The 18,291-nt window shown below is 42.2% G+C and overlaps 1 protein-coding gene across 2 annotated transcripts in view; it reads right to left on the minus strand.

Moving 5' to 3' along the window:
• AFG1L (AFG1 like ATPase) overlaps nt 1–18,291 on the minus strand; it is a 187,153-nt gene that overhangs the window by 149,571 nt on the left and 19,291 nt on the right. Inside the window, exon 2 of one of the 2 annotated variants that reach the window (XM_004580338.4) lies at nt 17,561–17,784. In XM_004580338.4, the coding sequence (XP_004580395.2) occupies nt 17,561–17,784 (224 nt within the window). Of the gene's footprint in view, nt 1–17,560; nt 17,785–18,291 lie in introns of those variants that run through there. The other variant, XM_058660044.1, reaches the window with a different exon arrangement.

The raw sequence follows: 18,291 nt of genomic DNA on the forward strand, positions 1-18,291 counted from the left end.
TTCATGGAGCTTACAGGAGGTTAGTGATGGGAGGATAAATATATAAATACATAGTAAACACACACACACATGCATTAAATGAATTCATGCATTAAATTACAAATTAGAGAATTGTGTGAGGTGAACATGATAACCACCATATTACAGAAATCCTCTAGATTAAAGCATTGTAATGACCACAGTCCATGAAAGTACAAGGCAGCAAATAATTTGGCAAACATCTGGATATGAGCACTGATCTGAAATTCCTCCAATGAGGGCCTCATGTTTGAATAACAAGCAGGTATAAGCAAAAGAGTCACACAGCAAAATAGGAAGCAGAAGAAAAGTGAGGAAGCCAAACTTGCTTTATAACTGATTCTCACAGTTACCAACCCAGCCTGTGTAAGCAAGAGCTCAGTCCCACAAGACGGCAATAATCTAGTCTGGCACCCATATGGAATCCTGGCGTGGTCAAGGCTCAAGGTGAGGACTTTAGCCGCTAGGCCATCACACCAGACCCCTATCTCCAATTCCAATTCCATCTTCCTGGGAGGTGATACTCAAGTCCTTGGGTCCCTGTCACCATATGGGAGCCCCAAATTGACTTCTTGCTCCTGGCTTTGGCTGTTACAAGCTTTTGGGAAGTGAATCAGTAGATGGAAAATGTTTCCCTTTCTCTTTCTCTGCCTCTCATATAAAAAAAAATCAAAATTTGTTTTTGGGCCTGGCACGGTAGTCTAGTGGCTAAAGTTCTCCCCTTGGGCCTGGCGCGATAGCATAGTGGTTAAAGTCCTCGCCTTGCATGTGCCGGGATCCCATGTGGTCACCAGTTATAATCCCGGCGACTCTGCTTCTGACCCAGCTCCCTGCTTGTGGCTTGGGAAAGCAGTCGAGGACAGCCCAAAGCCTTGGGACCCTGCACCCAAGTGGGAGACCCAGAAGAAACTCCTGGCTCCTGGCTCCTGGCTTTGGATTGGCTCAGCTCCAGCCATTGCGGTCATTTGGGGAGTGAACCATCAGACAGAAGATCTTCCTCTCTGTCTCTCCTCCTCCCTGTATATCCGCCTTTCCGATAAAAGTAAATAAATCTTTAAAATAAATAAATAAATAAATAAAGTTCTCACCTTGCATGCCTCATGGATTAAAGTTCTAATCCCAACTCCTCCATTTCCCATCCAGCTCTCTGTGTTTGTGTCCTGGGAAGGCAGCAGAGGATGGTCTAAAGCCTTGGGATCCTGCACCTGTGTGGGAGACCTGGAAGGAAGCTCCTGGCTCCTGGATTTGGATTGGCTCAGCCCTAGCTGTTGTGGCTACTTTGGGAGTGAATCATCAGACAGAAGATCTTTCCTCTCTGTCTCTCCTCTGTAAATCTAGCTTGCCAATAAAAATAAATAAATCTTTAAAATTTTGTTTTTAAAAATAGCATTTAGGTTTAAATATTACACATATAAAACCCATTTGCCATATAAAGAATCTTAGAACATGGTTTTTCTAAAAGTAGATAACTAATAATTATTGCATTCTAATCTTATAAGACAAAATCAAATGCAAAATGTGGATCCTAGTTCTTCTTTCTCTCTCTCTCTCCCTCTCACATACACACACACTTTTTTGGGTAACAGATACAATACAGAATATTTGAATAATTTGAATTTCAGATTAGCATCAAATAATGTCTTTTAGTATGTGTAGGTCTCAAATATTGCATGACACAATGCATTTTTTTTTTAATTTTGCTATTTATTTGAAAATCACATTTATCTGGGCATCCTAAATTGTATTTGCTAGTTCTAGCAATCATATTGTAAGACACTTTTAAATTATTAACATTTTAAAGATTTATTTTATTTATTTGAAAAGAAGAGTTACAGAGAGAAAGAGAAAGAGACAGAAAGAGATCTTCACCTGTTGGCTAACTGTTTAAATGGCTGTAACAGCTGGGACTGCGCCAGCCTGAAACCAGAATCCAGGGACTTTACCTGGACATCCCATGTGGGTGCCCAGGGGTCCAAGAACTTGGGCCATCTTCTGCTGCTTTCCCAGGTGTATTATTATTGCGCTGGATCAGAGGTGGAGCAGCTGGGATGCAGACTGAAACTTCAACATGCAATACTTGTGTTGCAGACAGAATCTTAAGCTGCAGCACCACAACACTGGCCCCTAATTGTTTCCTTACTTGAGAAGCAGGGAGACAGAGAGAGCCTTCATCCACCAGAGCTGTGCCTGGCCAGTCAGAAATCAAGAGCTGGGAACTCAACAGAGGCTCCCCATGTAGATGGAGGAAGCTGGTTCTGGAAGGCAGTCATCCAACCCAGGCACTCTAATATGTGATGCAGGGGGGCAACACTGTGGGACATCGTGTTAAGCCACTGTTTGTGCTGGCATCCTATATGGGCGTCAGTTCAAGTCCAGGTTGTTCCATTTCTCATCCAGTTCCCAGCTATAATATGCCAGGGAAAGTAGAAGATGGCCCAAGACATTGCTCCCTACAACTACCATGTGGAAGACCCCAGTGAGGCTCCAGGTTCCTAGTTTTGGTCTGCCTAACCCCTGCCATTGTGGCCATTTGAGGAGAGAATCAGATATAAAAGATCTTGAGATATTTCTCTCTCCCTCTCTCCTTCCCTCCCTCCCTGTAACTCTGATATCCAAGTGAAGAAATCTTTTTTGGTGGGGGATTTCCTTGTCATTATTATTATTATTTTCTTATGGTGTTTACATAGTTGATCGGTGTGGGAAGGATAGAGGGCTAGGGGAAATTGGGTAAGACCACTGTTTCTAGTAAAGTATCTTAAAAAAAAAAAAGAAGTATGAGATACAGGCATCTTCACTGAGGTCTTAATCACTAGGCCAAAAGTCCACCACCCTAGTTTTAATAATATGAATAAATGAGCACTAATTATCTTGAATGTAATGATTTATAGTTACACATGATGTATTTAGAGATTAGGGGTTAAAATGTTGCAACTGATCTAGAAATAATCCAAGAAAAAATACATTTGGGAGACAGAAAAAATGTGGTCAATGTTAACCATTATGTTTTCAAATTAAAACATTTAAAAATCAGGAAAAATGTGAAGGTCATAATATTAACAATGTAATATTAATATTATAATATTAAAATTACATTACTATTAGCTAAATCTAAAATTATTCAAAAGTGTCTGTATAGTTGCATTATAGACACTTGCTTTCAAAATGATCGAAACTATTCCTTTCTTTTCATTGAGCTAGAACTAGAACATTTGTTATCCATCATTCTAAATATTTTGACTGAGTGATTTTAACTTTCTCCTTTCTTCTCTGTGATATTAATATTCCAGCATTCTAAAATGACCCATGGTGGTTCTCATCAAATTCATAAATTAACATAGCCTGTCCTCTGCCTTTCAGGATTACTATACACCTGCTTCTCTGGCACAATTTCCATTAGGACAATTAGATAATAAAGATGATGCTGTTAAAATGAAGAGTGTTGTTTTCAATTTGTTTAAAATGCAGGAATACTACTTTTCCTGTTTCTCCCCACTCCCCCCACCACTGCATTATTATCTCCCAAAACGATCACAGACAATGATTCCAGCTGGAATGTTGAGCATAATTACATCTTTTAAAAACTGGCATTATATCATTCTCAACATGGACCACTTTTTGATAAAAGTAGATCACTTAAAGTTCCAAGGAGATCTTTAAAATTAAAAAACTGAACTATATGTTAGCACTGATAAATGTTCTCTAAGTGAAAATGGTTTTCTTAACGCCTTGTGCTGATTTGCAGAGGAACCCTTATCACCCAAAGTACATCAATTCACTCAGTTTACTTGCATAATTAAGCCCATTTAAAGTATCTAAATAACCAGGAGAGGTGGCAGAGGAGGGGCTTAAAATTCTAGCACAGTTAACATAAGAAACAGCTCAATCTGATTACAGCAGAATTTGAAGATAAAGACTTGTTAATGCCTCAAATATTCAAGCAAGCAACATCTACAAAAGCTTCTCTGAGCCCCTGGGAGACAGGTGACAGGAGTAGCTTCTCCAGCAAAATCCTACATTCACTCCTGATTTTCTGATTCTGGCCTAGATGAAGAGACTCCATAGGCTTGGCCAACCACAATGCACCACAATTTCTGAGAAATGTCCGAAGCACAAGTGTAATTCTCAAATGGATGTGGAGTTCATCAAAAGCAAGTGGTTCCCTCCCTGTGAACTATCCTGCGGTTCCATCTTTGAGAAATTTAACTGGCCTTCCAGACAATGTAATCGGTTAGTTCATCTCAGAAATGGTCAGAGACGCATGGCTCTAGGAACTTTCTGAGACCCTGCCCTCTCACACTGACATATGGATGGGTCCACAGCTACAACTGCCTTCAGAGTCAGCACAGCATTATCTTGTACATCTTCAGTGATAGGTGAGTTAGTCATTCATTTTCCACTCATTCAATGCATATTTAGCACTGAACATCTACTTTGCACCAAGCAGTGAACTGGGTTGTATGGGTACGGAAGACCAAGAAACCAAAGACAGTTTTTACCCAGGAAGCCAGCATGAATAGTGGGAAAGAAAAGGGGCCAGCTTCATCAAAGACCTAAAGGCAACGGAAGGCTCCAGTCCAGTGATCTCCAAGCAGCTCGTCACAGCTGATGTTTCTAATACCTACAGAGAGCAATGACCCAGGAGGCTCTCGAAGACCTTGAAAAACATGCTACCCAACTTGCACTTTATCCAGAAGGCACTGAAGGCCTCTAGCAGAGAATGATGTGATCAGATGTATATACCACAAATACTACTCTGGGGGTTGGTGCTGTGGCACAGTGAGTTAAACCATCACCTGTGATGCATTTGAGTGCCAGTTCTAGTCCCAGCTGCAGCTGCTTCACTTCTAATTTAGCTCCATACTCAAGTGCCTGGGAAAGCAGTGGCCCAAGTGCTTGAGCTCCTGCCAACCACACAGAGACCTGAATGGAGTTTCAGGGTCTTGGCTTCAGCCTCATCCAGCATTTGACTGCAGCAAATTAGGGAATGTATCAGCAGATACATCTTTCTCTCTCTCGGTCTCCCCACCCTTCCCACCCCCATCTCAAACACTGCTATTCAAATAAGAGGCTTTAAAAAATTTTTTTTAATTAAAAAAAAATCATTCTTGACCCAATGTGGACAATAGGTTGAATGGGAGGAAATCATGGGCATGGACACCCACCACAACCACCAGTATTTTTTCCTCTAAAAAGCCCAACTAGTGGTCAGGTAGAAATGGGGCCAGGGGCCCAGTGCAATGGCCCAGTAGCTAAATCCCTGCCATGCACACACTAGAACCCCATATGGGTGCTGGTTTGTGTCCCAGATGCTTCAGTTTCCATCCCAAAGCCTTGGGACTCTGCACCCATGTGGGAGACTCCAAACAAGCTCATAGCTCCTAGCTTCAAATCGGCTCAGCTCCAGAAACTGCAGTCACTTGGGGAATGAACCAGCGAATGGAAATCTTTCTCCTCTGTATCTCCTTCTCTCTGTGGATCTGCCTTTCTAATGAAAGTGAATAAATCTTTAAAAATATATATATTTAAAGAAAAACAGAAAAGAAAAATAAATGGGGGTGGGAGAAACTCAGGGAGCTTTATTGTGACACAGTGAGGCAATGGTGACCTGCAGACCTGAAGCTACACTTTCTACCTGTCCCTGGAGAAACTCTATATGGCCATGGCAGTGGGGCCTGAAATATGCATTCAGGGCCTAGTAATTGCTTGCTTCCACAGGAGCTGGCAACACAGGAAAAAAATTATTCTATGCTTTTTATAGTTCTCTTGATTTGGAGTAAGGTGTTTTCACTCAATAAAAAAAAAATCCATTTGGAATAAGGCAAAAATCAGCTTATGCAACTTCAAAAACCCGTGGAAGGTAAATGTATTATTTTTCTGAAAAATTCTGTATGACTCAAAGAGAACATTCCCTTACAAGGCCACCTTCCCAGGGAGATGTCAAGAAGTGCAGCTAGGGCCTGGCGCAGTGGCCTAGTGGCTAAAATCCTCGTCTTGAACACGCCGGGATCCCCTGTGGGTGTCGGTTCTAATCCCAGAAGCCCCAGCTCCCTGCCTGTGACCTGGGAAAGCAGTCGAGTACGACCCAAAGCCTTGGCACCCTGCACTGCATGGGAGACCTGGAGGAAGTTCCTGGCTCCTGGCTTTGAATCGGCGTAGCACCGGCCATTGCAGTCACTTGGGGAGTGAATCGTCAGATGGAAGATCTTCCTCTCTGTCTCCTCCTCTCTGTATATCTGACTTTGCAATAAAAAAAAATAAATCTTAAAAAAAAAAAAGAAAGAAAGAAAGAAACAAGTGTAGCCGGGAAGGCAGTGGGGGAAAGCGCACTGATTTGCAAGCTGAAGTCAATTTTGTAGAAACATACCCAGACACATGGAAATAAAACAATTCAAAACAAGAGGAACTGACAGGTGACTTCCCAAGAAAGATGAAACACACTGGAACACAAATCAAGATCTATCATGTCAGGGGTGTTTCCCAACCAGCTCTGACCCAACAATAGCTGGCCTTCATCACAGGCAGTCTTCCCACTCTCTTGTACCCAAAGCCTCAGCCTTGCTACCTACCTGCTGCCTGCCTTCCCATTGCTTCCCCACATCAAACCTCCTGTTGCCAGTGGATGCAAGACAACAGCTCTTCAGAGCAAGTCCCATGAGGACCCTTCTGCTAAGACACTTCCCAGGGTGACTGCATCTCTGTAGCCTACAAAAAGTTTTCCTGTTTGTTCTCCCCTACGTGCTGAACTTCCCTCCACCAAACCCATATCCTGAAATGAGAACTGTCATTAGGGTTGATTCCATTTTCATACAAGCTTCTACTGCTGAACATCTTGACAATTTAAGACTATTTTTGTCTCTCTTCAAATGTAATCCTGAATGCTCAATTTTATTTTTAAAAATAGCTTTTATTTCAATGATAGACTTCTGCCTAAATAGGAAGCTTACAGAATAATTCCAAGAAGTGTTTCAAAAGTGAATTTTAATTAAATGTTAATCTTGAGTGCATTATTTACATTTTATAATATTCTCTACTTTTTATTTGATTAATAGTCTATTACTACAGGAAAAATATCAAAAATTATTTATACAATGCTAACACTATTACATGACCAATTCAAAATAGGACAAATTTAAAATGGCAAAGCCTTTTCTATATGCCCAAAATAGTATTTTATTCTAATTATAAGACAAATGTGAGGCATCAGAATTACGGTATGGCAAGTAGAGCTGCCACCTGTGATGTAACCATCCCATCAGGGAACTGCTTTCTTGACCATTTCTGCTCCACTTCCAATCCAGCTCCCTGCTAATGCACATGGAAGCGCAGTACAAGATGGTCCAAGTGCTTAGATCCTTGCACATATGTGGGAAATCCAAGAAAAGCTCCTGGATCCTGGCTTCTAATTGGCCAAAGTCTGGTCACTGTGGCCAAGATCTCTCTCTCTCTCTCTCTCTCTCTCTCTCTCTCTCTCTAGCCCTTCCTATCTATCTGTAACTCTACGTTCCAAATAAATTTTTTAAAGAAAAAAAAAAGACAAATACAAAAGTAACCTGAATACATTTTTAATTGTTTTTTAGAATTTGTAAGTATTTTAAGACCCAGCGCAACAGCTCAGTGGCTAAATCCTCACCTTGCATGCCTGGGATCCCATAGGGTTGCCAGTTCATGTCCCAGCTGCCCCACTTCCCTTCCAGCTCCCTGCTTGTGGCCTAGGAAAGCAGTAGAGGATGGCCCAAAGCCTTGGCACATTGCACCTGCATGGCAGACCCAGAAGAAGCTCATGGCTTCTGGCTTTGGATCGGCTTAGTTCCAGCTATTATGGCCACTTGGGGAGTGTACGAGCAGATGGAAAATGTTTCTATTTATCCTTCTCTCTGTGGATCTGCTTTTCCAATAAAAAATCTTTTAAAAACACGTAAAAGCTCTTTAAAAACTGTAAATATTTTAAACATAATGATAGTCATATCAATTCTTTCCAGGAACAGAGATATAAATCTAAATAAGTGTATATTTGCATCAGATAATCATCATGAGTTTTATATTGTTATTAATTTTTATATATGCACCCACATTTGGAATCTTGTCCTTCAATAATAAATCACCAGGAGTTGGCATTGTAGCATAACGAGTTAAGCAGCCACCTGCAATGGTGGCATGCCATATGAGTGCCAGACCATGTCCTGTTTGTTCCACTTCCCATCCATCTCCATGCTAACGGTCTGGAAAGCAGCAAAATATGTCCCAAGTACTTGCATCCCTGCTCCTACATGGAACACCCAGATGAAGCTCCTAAACCTTTGCTTTCATCCAACCTAGCCCTAACTGCTGCAGCCATCTGGAGAGTGAATCAGCATATGGAAGGACCTCTCTCTGTCTCACACTCTCTACATATAACTCTATCTTTCAAATAAATAAAACTTAAAAAGAAAGAATAAATCACTAGTAATGTCATTTGTATTTTTTATTTACGTATTCTCACTTAAAAAACAATGAGACAAAGACAAAGACATTCCATTTGCTAGTTCACTCCTGAAATGCCTACAACATCCAGAGATGGGCCAGGCACAAGTCAGGTACCCAACACTCAGTGTAGGTCTTCTGAGCTCAATCCAGGTCAGCCTGTGCAAATGGCCAGGACCAACTACTGCTGCCATCTCCACCCCAACACCGCTTTATTATGGGAAGGTTCTGTAATGCACCCACTGACACATTTTATACCCGCCCAGGTTTTTTTTATTATTATTATTTACTTAATTCACTGAGTAGCAAGCAACTTTGACTATTTTTTTTCCCACTAAAGAAGAGATCACTGAAATTGGAAACCATTAACGTTATTCACACTCATATCCTTGGCTCCAAGCATGGAGCATAACACTTAATGAGGACTAGCTCTATTTTTGCTCAATTGGATTTATATTTCACAATTCCATGTCCTCTGATAAATAAGAGATATACTTTCTAACTAGGTATAATGAACTTTTGCATAAAAATAGAACTCATGTGTTTTTCCCAGCTAGGAAAAGTAGAACACAGTGCTCCCTCTGGAGATGTATTAATTTTTCTTAGACATGTGGACACATGGCTCAAATTATTTCCCAAATACATGAAATGAGCATGCTACCTAGAAAAAAATACAATACATTATAAAACATAAGGCTAGGCTAATTCTGATATCTTTAAAATTTATATTGGAAGAGGAAGACAGAGAGAGAGAGAGAGAGATCTTCCACCCACTGATTCATTCTCCAGATGCCTGCAATACCCAGGCTGGGCAAGGTCAAAGTACAATAGCTGAAACTCAATCTGGGTCTCCAAACTGAATGTCAGGGTTCCAAGAACTTGAACCTGAACTTGAAATCAGAAGTGAAATTAGGATTCAAACTCAAGCTCACTCATATCCCAAGCAGCATCTTAATCACTGTATCAGAGGTCTTTGTTTTCCCACCCCATAAATAACTTCTTGCCAAGCAATTTCTCTGGCTATCTACATCTTTCAGTAGCATTTTTCAATGTGAAATAAATCACCTATCAAGTTCCCATGCATGCTCTGGACTTGGTATTTTGTTCCTCTTGTCTGTTTGCCTACATACTTGCACACTGACTAGAGGAAAAGATACATGGCAGATAATAGGATACTACACTGGAAAATTAGACTGAGTCCAGTATTTTGTAAGATGTATTTTTTTATTGGAAAGTCAGATTTACAGAGTGAAGGAGAGACAGAGAGAAAGATCTTTCATCTGCTAGTTCACTCCCCAAGTGGCCACAACAGTCGGTGCTGAGCTGATACAAAGCCAGAAACCAGGAGCTTCTTCCAAGTCTCCCACGCAGGTACAGTGTGCCAAGGCTTTGGGCCATCCTCTACTGCTTTCCCAGGCCACAAGCAGGGAGCTGGAAGGGAAGTGAGGCAGCTGGGACATGAACTGGCATCCTCATGAGATCCCAGGTAAGCAAGGCGAGGGCTTTAGGCACTAGGCTAGCACTCCAGGCCCGCCTGAATGCAGTTTAAGAAGAACCTAGAACATGGTGATCTACTGTCTACCAGTCCTCCAATCTACCAGGTAGCAATCACCTTCAAAAAGCAAATTATGGCCATCATGAACCAAATCCAGTCTGTCACCTATTTCTATAAACAAATATTTTTTGAAATACATTTATATGTTGCTAGCATTGCTTTGACTACAATGGTGGAACTGAAGATCTGGGACAGAGTTTGTATGGTCCATGCTGCTATCTGAACAGTCTGGCTTCACAAATCATATCGACCTTCATAAATTAACATCACTAGGGAGGTTGGAGGGTTAATTCAGTTGTGATGACTGGGAAGTGGGCCTGGAGGGAGGCCTCTTGGGTATCAGAGGGTGATTTTCACAATAGGCTTGGTCATAAAAGATAAACTGTCCCTCCCATTTCTGCTTCCTGGCTCACCAGGTGCTCCTTCCCCTGTCTGCAATTTCCCCATCTCCCAGATGCATGACTAATGCAACCACTCAATCTTGAACCACTGAGTGTCTAAGAGGATAACTCCCATCATTAGTATCTTCTCTCATACCTGTGACAGGAAAAGCTGACCCATGCAGTCCAGCTAACCAGATTGCTGACCTAGCCCTCTCAGAAGATGTCTGCCAATCCCTGATCTAATGACCTGACTAGAACCCCAACAAGGATCCCATGGTACGCATGCTTCTTCGTAATATCACTGTCAGAACCAAAGTAACCAGTTCTGACTGAGGATAACAAATAAAAACGTCAATCCTGAAAATTATAGAAATAAACACATTTTCAGAGATTTGTTAAAAACATTCTCATCAACATTGATGGCATCATTTCATCCTTTGGAACCAAGACAAAGCTTAAGATAGAATGGAGTACATTGATTAATTTTTCTGGAATCTGATTTGAGCTGATTACATTTTGTTTCTCAGATTTAAGATTTTTTTAGTGACTCATTGCGTACAGAGTAGCTCTAATCTCTCCTTTCTTCCCTCCCTAACTCCAGAAATGCTCAGTTTGGCTGTACCAAAGCAATGTAGTTTGATCTTCAACCTCACTTCCTCACAGGTATGCCTTCACTGGGTTAGAACACAATACTTTGCTTCTGTTTTTAACATAAGAAATACTCATTTTTAAAAGATTTCTGATCTTTAATAAACTGTGGTGATGAGACATTGTTCACTTTATTCTTAATGTTTCTTATGATTCTCTGAAGAAGAAAGTTTCAGAGATAAGGGAAGTTTTACCTGAATCACACACCACTGTATCCACAAGAAATGGCAATGCAAAGAAGATGAACAGAGGGAGTAAATGCTGGCCTAGTTAGGGGAGAGACGAGAGAAACAGAAAAGGTAGCAAACTGCCTGGAGATCTCTCTGGAAAATTCTAGAATCAATAACTGAAGGGATCAAACAAGTAGGCTGCCTGAGGCTCCCAAGACCCAAACACTGTGGGAATCCTGCTTCTGGCCTACCCATGCTGGAGCCAGAACAAGAAATGCATCCAGATCCCATATGTAGGGGAGACTGGCTCTTTTCCACCTAGCATATATAATGTTGTAAATGTACATATATACACATATATATAATATTTATAGATGTATACATGTATGTGTGTGTATATGCATATACATATGAGAGTATATATATATATAGAGAGAGAGAGAGAGAGAGAGAAAGTTATATTATATAATATATATGCACTGGGAGAATGAATTGGAAGTACCCAAATACCAGATCGCAAGATCTAAAAGAAACATGGAAATAATGATTTCTCATTAGAGAAAAACAAAAATATTTGGTGGGGAACAACAGAAAAATGAGAAGTCCTGTGGCCCCTAAACCCTGGGTCTCTTAGGCTACAAAGTATCCTCCTGAGAAATGGAGAGCCCTAGCTGGATGCATGCCCTTGACTGATGGAAACATTTCAGAGTAGCTCTGCACTCAATCTCTCCCTCCCTCTCTGACTCCAGAAATGCTTGATTTGGCTGTGTCAAAGTAACTCTAATTATAGTGATTTCCATGAACTACTTGCCATTTATGCCTAATTACCTCCCAGCACAATAACAATTATGCATACATTAAATGTGTCAGACTAACCAGGTTCTAAGTTTTATTTGGTAACAAAGGTAGTGTCCACAAATGCTAATTTCTCACAGCTGGTGGTTTGCATGCTAAGGTCACCAGTTCCCAACTTCTTTAAATGTTTCTTAAAATGTGGCCATATGAGCAGGTGAAAGCATCTTAGAGCTCCACCACCAATTTTTCCTCATTGATTGATAACCTGGCATTTTGTGAAAAAGATGAATTTAACATTACTGTTCAAGTTTTAGCAAGGATTTTTGGAAAACAATGGTGGAGAACAAGGAAAACCCATCATAATGAATGTTTAAGCATTGGCATTAAAAACAACAAAATTTATAAAATCGTAACTCCCACTCACCAGAATTGAGAACTCAGTAGAGTTCTCTCATCACTGGTAAACCTAACAGTTCAAATTTTTCCTTTCTCCCAAAACTGGTACATTAGTATTCACTTTTAAGAGACCAACATTGGGCCCGGCGCGTTGGCCTACTGGCTAACGTCCAACTCCCACTCACCAGAATTGAGAACTCAGTAGAGTTCTCTCATCACTGGTAAACCTAACAGTTCAAATTTTTCCTTTCTCCCAAAACTGGTACATCAGTATTCACTTTTAAGAGACCAGCATTGGGCCCAGCGCATTGGCCTACTGGCTAACGTCCTCGCCTTGAATGTGCCAGGATCCCATATGGGCGCCAGTTCTAATCCCGGCAGTCCCACTTCCCATCCAGCTCCCTGCTTGTGGCCTGGAAAGCAGTCAAGGATGGCCCAAAGCCTTGGGACCCTGCACCTGCATGGGAAACCTGGAAGAGGTTCCTGGCTCCTTGCCTCAGATCAGCTCAGATCAGCTCATCTTCCTCTCTGTATATCTGACTTTCCAATAAAAATAAAATAAATCTTTAAAAAAAGAGAGAGAGACCAGCATGGTGGTATTGCAAGTAAAGCTGCTGCCTGCAACACGAGCATCCCATATGGGTGCTGGTTCACGTCCCAGTTGCTCCACTTCCAATCCAGCTTACAGTTAATTGCCTGGAAAAGCAACAGAAGATGGCACAAGCACTCGGTCCCTGCATCCATATGGGAGACCCAGAAGAAACTCCTGGTTTCTGGCTTCAGTTTTGCCCAGCACTGGCCATCCAGGCAATTAGGGGAGTAAACCAGCAGATGGAAGATCTCGTGTGTGTGTGTGTGTGTGTGTCTGTTAGATCTCTGTGTGTATTGTTAGATCTCTCTCGCCATGTATATGTGTGTGTATGTTTCTCTCTCCCTATAACTCAGCTTTTTAAATAAATGAAATCTTTTAAAAATAAACCCTATATGTGACATCTTTACAATCTTCAGAAATAAACGTTCTATGTTTTTCTCAAACTATGCTGTAAATCTGGAACTTTTTTGATGCTCTACATATTTGATAGATAGGGCAGGCATTTGGTGAAGCAATTAGGATGTTACTTGGTATACCTGCATCTTTTACCAGAGTGCTTGGGTTCAAGTGTGGCTACATTTCTAACTCCAGCTTCCTACCAATGCACACCCTGGAAGCAGGAGGTCGTAGCACAGTCTTGCACAGCTGCCACCCACTTAGGAGGCCCAGATAGCATTCTGGGCTGCTAGTCTCCGCCTGGGCCAGTCCCAGCTATTGCAGACATCTGAGGAGTAAACCAACACATGGAAGATATTCTCTCTTTTCTCTATCTCTCTGTTTCTCTCTACCTCTGTCTCTCCCTCTCTCCTCCTCTCTTCCCTTACCTGCTCCCCTCTCTCCCTCTCTCTGACTTTAAAACAAAAAAGTAATTTTTAAAGTGGTAGTTTTATTTTAGAAAAATTAGTTGACTTAAATTACAGAACAAATACTATTACAAAGAGATAAACTTTTTTTAATTTATGTACTAGGATTTAAAAAATATGAACTTTCACTAGATACATTTAAAACTCTACCTTGACAAATCAAACCTTTCATCTCCATCAGGTTGCAACTACACAATAAAACCAGGGTTATTCACTAGATTAGCCCATCATGGCCAACACCTAAGACAGGAGTAGACAAGTGAGAGGAGGGTCCTAAACAGTGAATGATTTTAAAGCCAAAACAATAACAAAACGGTCAGTGAATTACTAACCAGTTAAGCTAATGATTAAAGGATACTGTGGTGCATGGAAGTTCACTAACCCCTGGAAGATGAGCCTTTGCAATGCTACAGAGTAAGCAGGAGGAAAAATAGCGGTAAATTTCCAAAAGGAAGAGAACAGGAAAGAAAACAAGGCACAAAGCTCATGAAAGAAATTCAAATTCAACTCCTGGATAATCAAAACACACAGTTAAAGCATTCTGTGGGGAGGGGAGGCAGGGACAGCACTGTGGCATAGCAGCTTAAAGCCACTGACCAAGATGCCAGGCACCTCTCAACATGGTCCTGCTAGGGACCAAACTCATCTTGCATGAGCCTTTGATGGACAACCACATCTGAACCACAAAACCTCATGAGTGGCACCAGTCCCTTACAGAAGATGCTAGGGCACCTTTGCCCCATCCAGCATGTGCAGATGCAGCCCAAGGTAACAGGATGTAGGGCTTCACCAACACTGCATTTGCCAGCACAGCACCCAGATCTCAGGCTTTCTATGTTCCCTAAGTTTGAGAAATGGCTTCCTGTGGTCTGTGAACCACCCAGGTCCTGCTGGCTACAGCAGGCAGTGCACCCCTGGGTCTGCCAGGATAATGAAGATGCTATTCCTTGCTTCTTCCATCCATAATCTCACTCTAAATCTCCATCCTTTTCTGTAATCTAAGTCTGTATTCCTTTCTACCAAAGATATTAACACAATGGGAGCCTTTCTCTTCCTATAAAAATAAAACTATTTAATTGCACTTTCAAGGGCTTCAAAAAAACATAAAATTACTTTTATTAGAGTTTTAAATAAAGTATTACCAAGATATGTTACACAGTACCTCTCTTCTGAAGACTTCATACTAAAAGAAGATTCCAGCCACAGGACAGAAGAGTGTGGCCAGTTGAAGGAAAAGTAGCTTCTTATCCCTACAGATATCCCTTGAAAGTTAAAGATGACATTGGTTTCCATAATAGCATAAAGAATGGGAGTTTTTCTGTTGCCACAGAACTTTAGGAAAAACTCAAAATGGAAACAACAGGAGATAAATTTCTCCCACACTCTAAAAACAGGCACTAACTGGAGCTACGTGATGGCTCAACTGGTTAATCCTCTGCCTGCAAATGCCAGCATCCCATACGGACACTGGTTCATGTCCTGGCTGCTCCACTTCTGATTCAGCTCCCTGCATGTACCTTGGGAATTCACTGGAAGATGGCCCGAGTCCTTGGGCCCCTGCAAACACATGGGAGATCCGGATAAACAGTTCCTGGCTCCCAGCTTCCAATGAGCTCAGTTAGGCTACTGCGGCAATTTGGGGAGTGAACAAGCAGATGGAAGATTTTTCTTTCTGTTTCTTCTTCTCTCTGTAAATCGGCCTTTCCAATAATAAATAAATAAATCTTGAAAAAAGAAGGGGATATTAATCATATTCATGCAAGAATTACTTTAAAAGAAAAAAGGAAGGAAGGAAAGGCTCCAAAACCAAAGTGGAATTGATGGCTGAATGCACTGATCAAAGTAGGAATTTGTTGGGGGGTGAGAGAAACAGCATTGTGGTACAGCAAGCCAATCCTCTGCCTATAATGCCGGCATCCCACAGGAGTACAGGTTGTGCTGTGCTTCCAATCCAGCTGCCTGCTCATGCACCTAGGAAAGCATCAGAAGATGGTCCAAGTGGTTGGACCCCTGCCACCTACATGGGAGACCTGGAAGAATCTCCTGGCTTGTGGCTTTGGCTTAGCTCAACCCTGGCAGCTGTAGCCATTTGCGAAGTGAAACAGAGGATGAAAGACCTCTCTCTCTATCCTTCTTTCTCTCCACTCCACCTTTCAAATAAATAAAAATAAACAAAAGAGATGAGAGTTCAAGAATGGCCAGCCAGTCCCCACAGGCATCCTAAAGAACCCACCTGAGTGGCCCTCAGCAAGCAGCCAGCCTGGCCACACACACACAGGCCCCACAGCTCACCGGCCAGATGCAATCTTGCAGTCATACATTCATCTTTCCCTCCTCTCATTCTGACCCTACCCAAAGCAAGCAAGCAGAGGGGAAGAAGAGGGCAGCACACAACACTCCTCCTCCACCACTGCAGACCCCTTCCGGGGGAGGCCTAAACTAGAGGAAGAGGAAATCTGCACCTTGCATGGATGCTCTCCCTTAAATGAGACATTTTTATTTTTACATTTTAAAAATATATATTTATTTATTTCAAAGACAGAGTGGCACAGAGAGATGGAAGAAAGAGAAATCTTCCATCTGCTGGTTCACTACCCCCCATGGCTGCAAATGCCAGGGTTAGGCCAGTCCAAAGCCAGAAGCCAGGAGCTTCTTCCAGGACTCCCATGCGGGTACAGAAGTCCAAACACTTGGGCCATCCTCTGCTGCTTTCCCAGGTCTACTACAAATAGCTCAGTTGGAAGAGGAACAGCCCATGGATGCAGGCGCCACAGGCAGCAGCCTTACTGCTATGCTACAGTGCCGGCTCCTGGGCTGCATTTGTAATACCCCATTCTGAAGCAAAAGCATGTGATGGAGTATTATGAGGTCAGAAAGAATGATTCAGAACAGCCTGTGTAAAGGAACTGGTGGGAAATGCTCAAGCTGTTTCTTGACTGTCTCCTGTATTAATGTACTGACGTGCTTTTAACTGTTCAAAACCTTTATCATCGGGCCCGGCGGCATGGCCTAGCGCCTAAAGTCCTTGCCTTGAACGCCCCGCGATCCCATGTGGGCACCGGTTCTAATCCCAGCAGCTCCACTTCCCATCCAGCTCCCTGCTTGTGGCCTGGGAAAGCAGTCGAGGATGGCCCAAAGCCTTGGGACCCCGCACCCGTGTGGGAGACTCGGAGGAGGTTCCAGGTTCCCGGCTTCAGATTAGCACAGCACCGGGGCCGTTGCGGCTCACTTGGGGAGTGAATCATCGGACGGAAGATCTTCCTATCTGTCTGTCCTCTCTGTATATCTGACTTTGTAATTAAAAAAAAAAACCTTTATCATCAAACAAATATCATCTTTAAGGGGCCAGCATTGTGGTGTAGGTTAAGCTGCTGCTTGGAATATCAGCATTCTCTAACACAGTACCCTGGCTTGAGGCCCAGTGAGCTGGTTTCCAACCCAGCTTCATGCCAATGCACCTGGCAAGGCAATGGAAGACAACACAAGAGGGAGACCTGGATGGAGTTCCTGGCTACAAGATTGCGCCTAGAAGAGATGTGGCTACCACTGTCATTTGGGAAGAGGACCAAAATGAATGGACGTTCTCACACCACCCCTTTCTCTCTCTCAATCCTTCTTTCCCTGAAGCTGTGCTTTTTCAAATAAGCAAGTACATTTTAGAAAACAAAACAAAACCTCACCTTTGAAAACAGGTCTTCTGCCTCTATGCTGTATCCTTTAAGGTCCTCGTGTAATTTCTGCAAACACTGGATGACTCTTCTTTGATGTACATCATCCTTCAGCTCATGAGCTTTAATCAGAAAGTCATAGTGGTCCAGGGGTCCATGACAAGCAGCCAAGGCTTTGGAGTAAGACTCAGGAGCAGCAGCTGGGGTCACATTCTCTGGTGTCCAAACAGTATAGGCTGTAAACAAAAACACCCACCCAATTTTAGTCTCTTTCAAATTGAGAGCGGTCATTAGGCTTCACATGTGTTTCATAAGGGTCGCAGTAAAGCTTTTAACCTGTTATCAGTGTTACCTACTGGAGTAGATTCTGCAAATGCCATTTTTGATCATCATAATATAAAACACAAAGTATACAATAAACATAATTGTTTCATATTTAATCAAAAGAAGTAAGCCCCAAGTCATAAGTTGCTGTTGTCGCTGCTCTCTAGAATGTCCAATCTGCTGGAGTCGCTGCTTTACCCTGGCTCCATTAAATGAACCACCTGGTCCATTAGTTCTTCTTACATTGAGTTAGGCCTAGATGTTGGTCTTGGGCCCTAAAACAGAGACTTAGAGATGAGTCCCAAGGGCTCTCACCTGCTAGCTTATTTTCCGCACAGAAGAAGCTCCTGGCTTCCACCTGGCCCAACCCTAGCCATTGTGGTCATTTGGGATGTGAATCAGCAGATGGAAGATCTTTC

This window comes from Ochotona princeps, chromosome 1, assembly GCF_030435755.1.
Source record: "Ochotona princeps isolate mOchPri1 chromosome 1, mOchPri1.hap1, whole genome shotgun sequence".
Lineage (NCBI taxonomy): Eukaryota > Metazoa > Chordata > Mammalia > Lagomorpha > Ochotonidae > Ochotona > Ochotona princeps.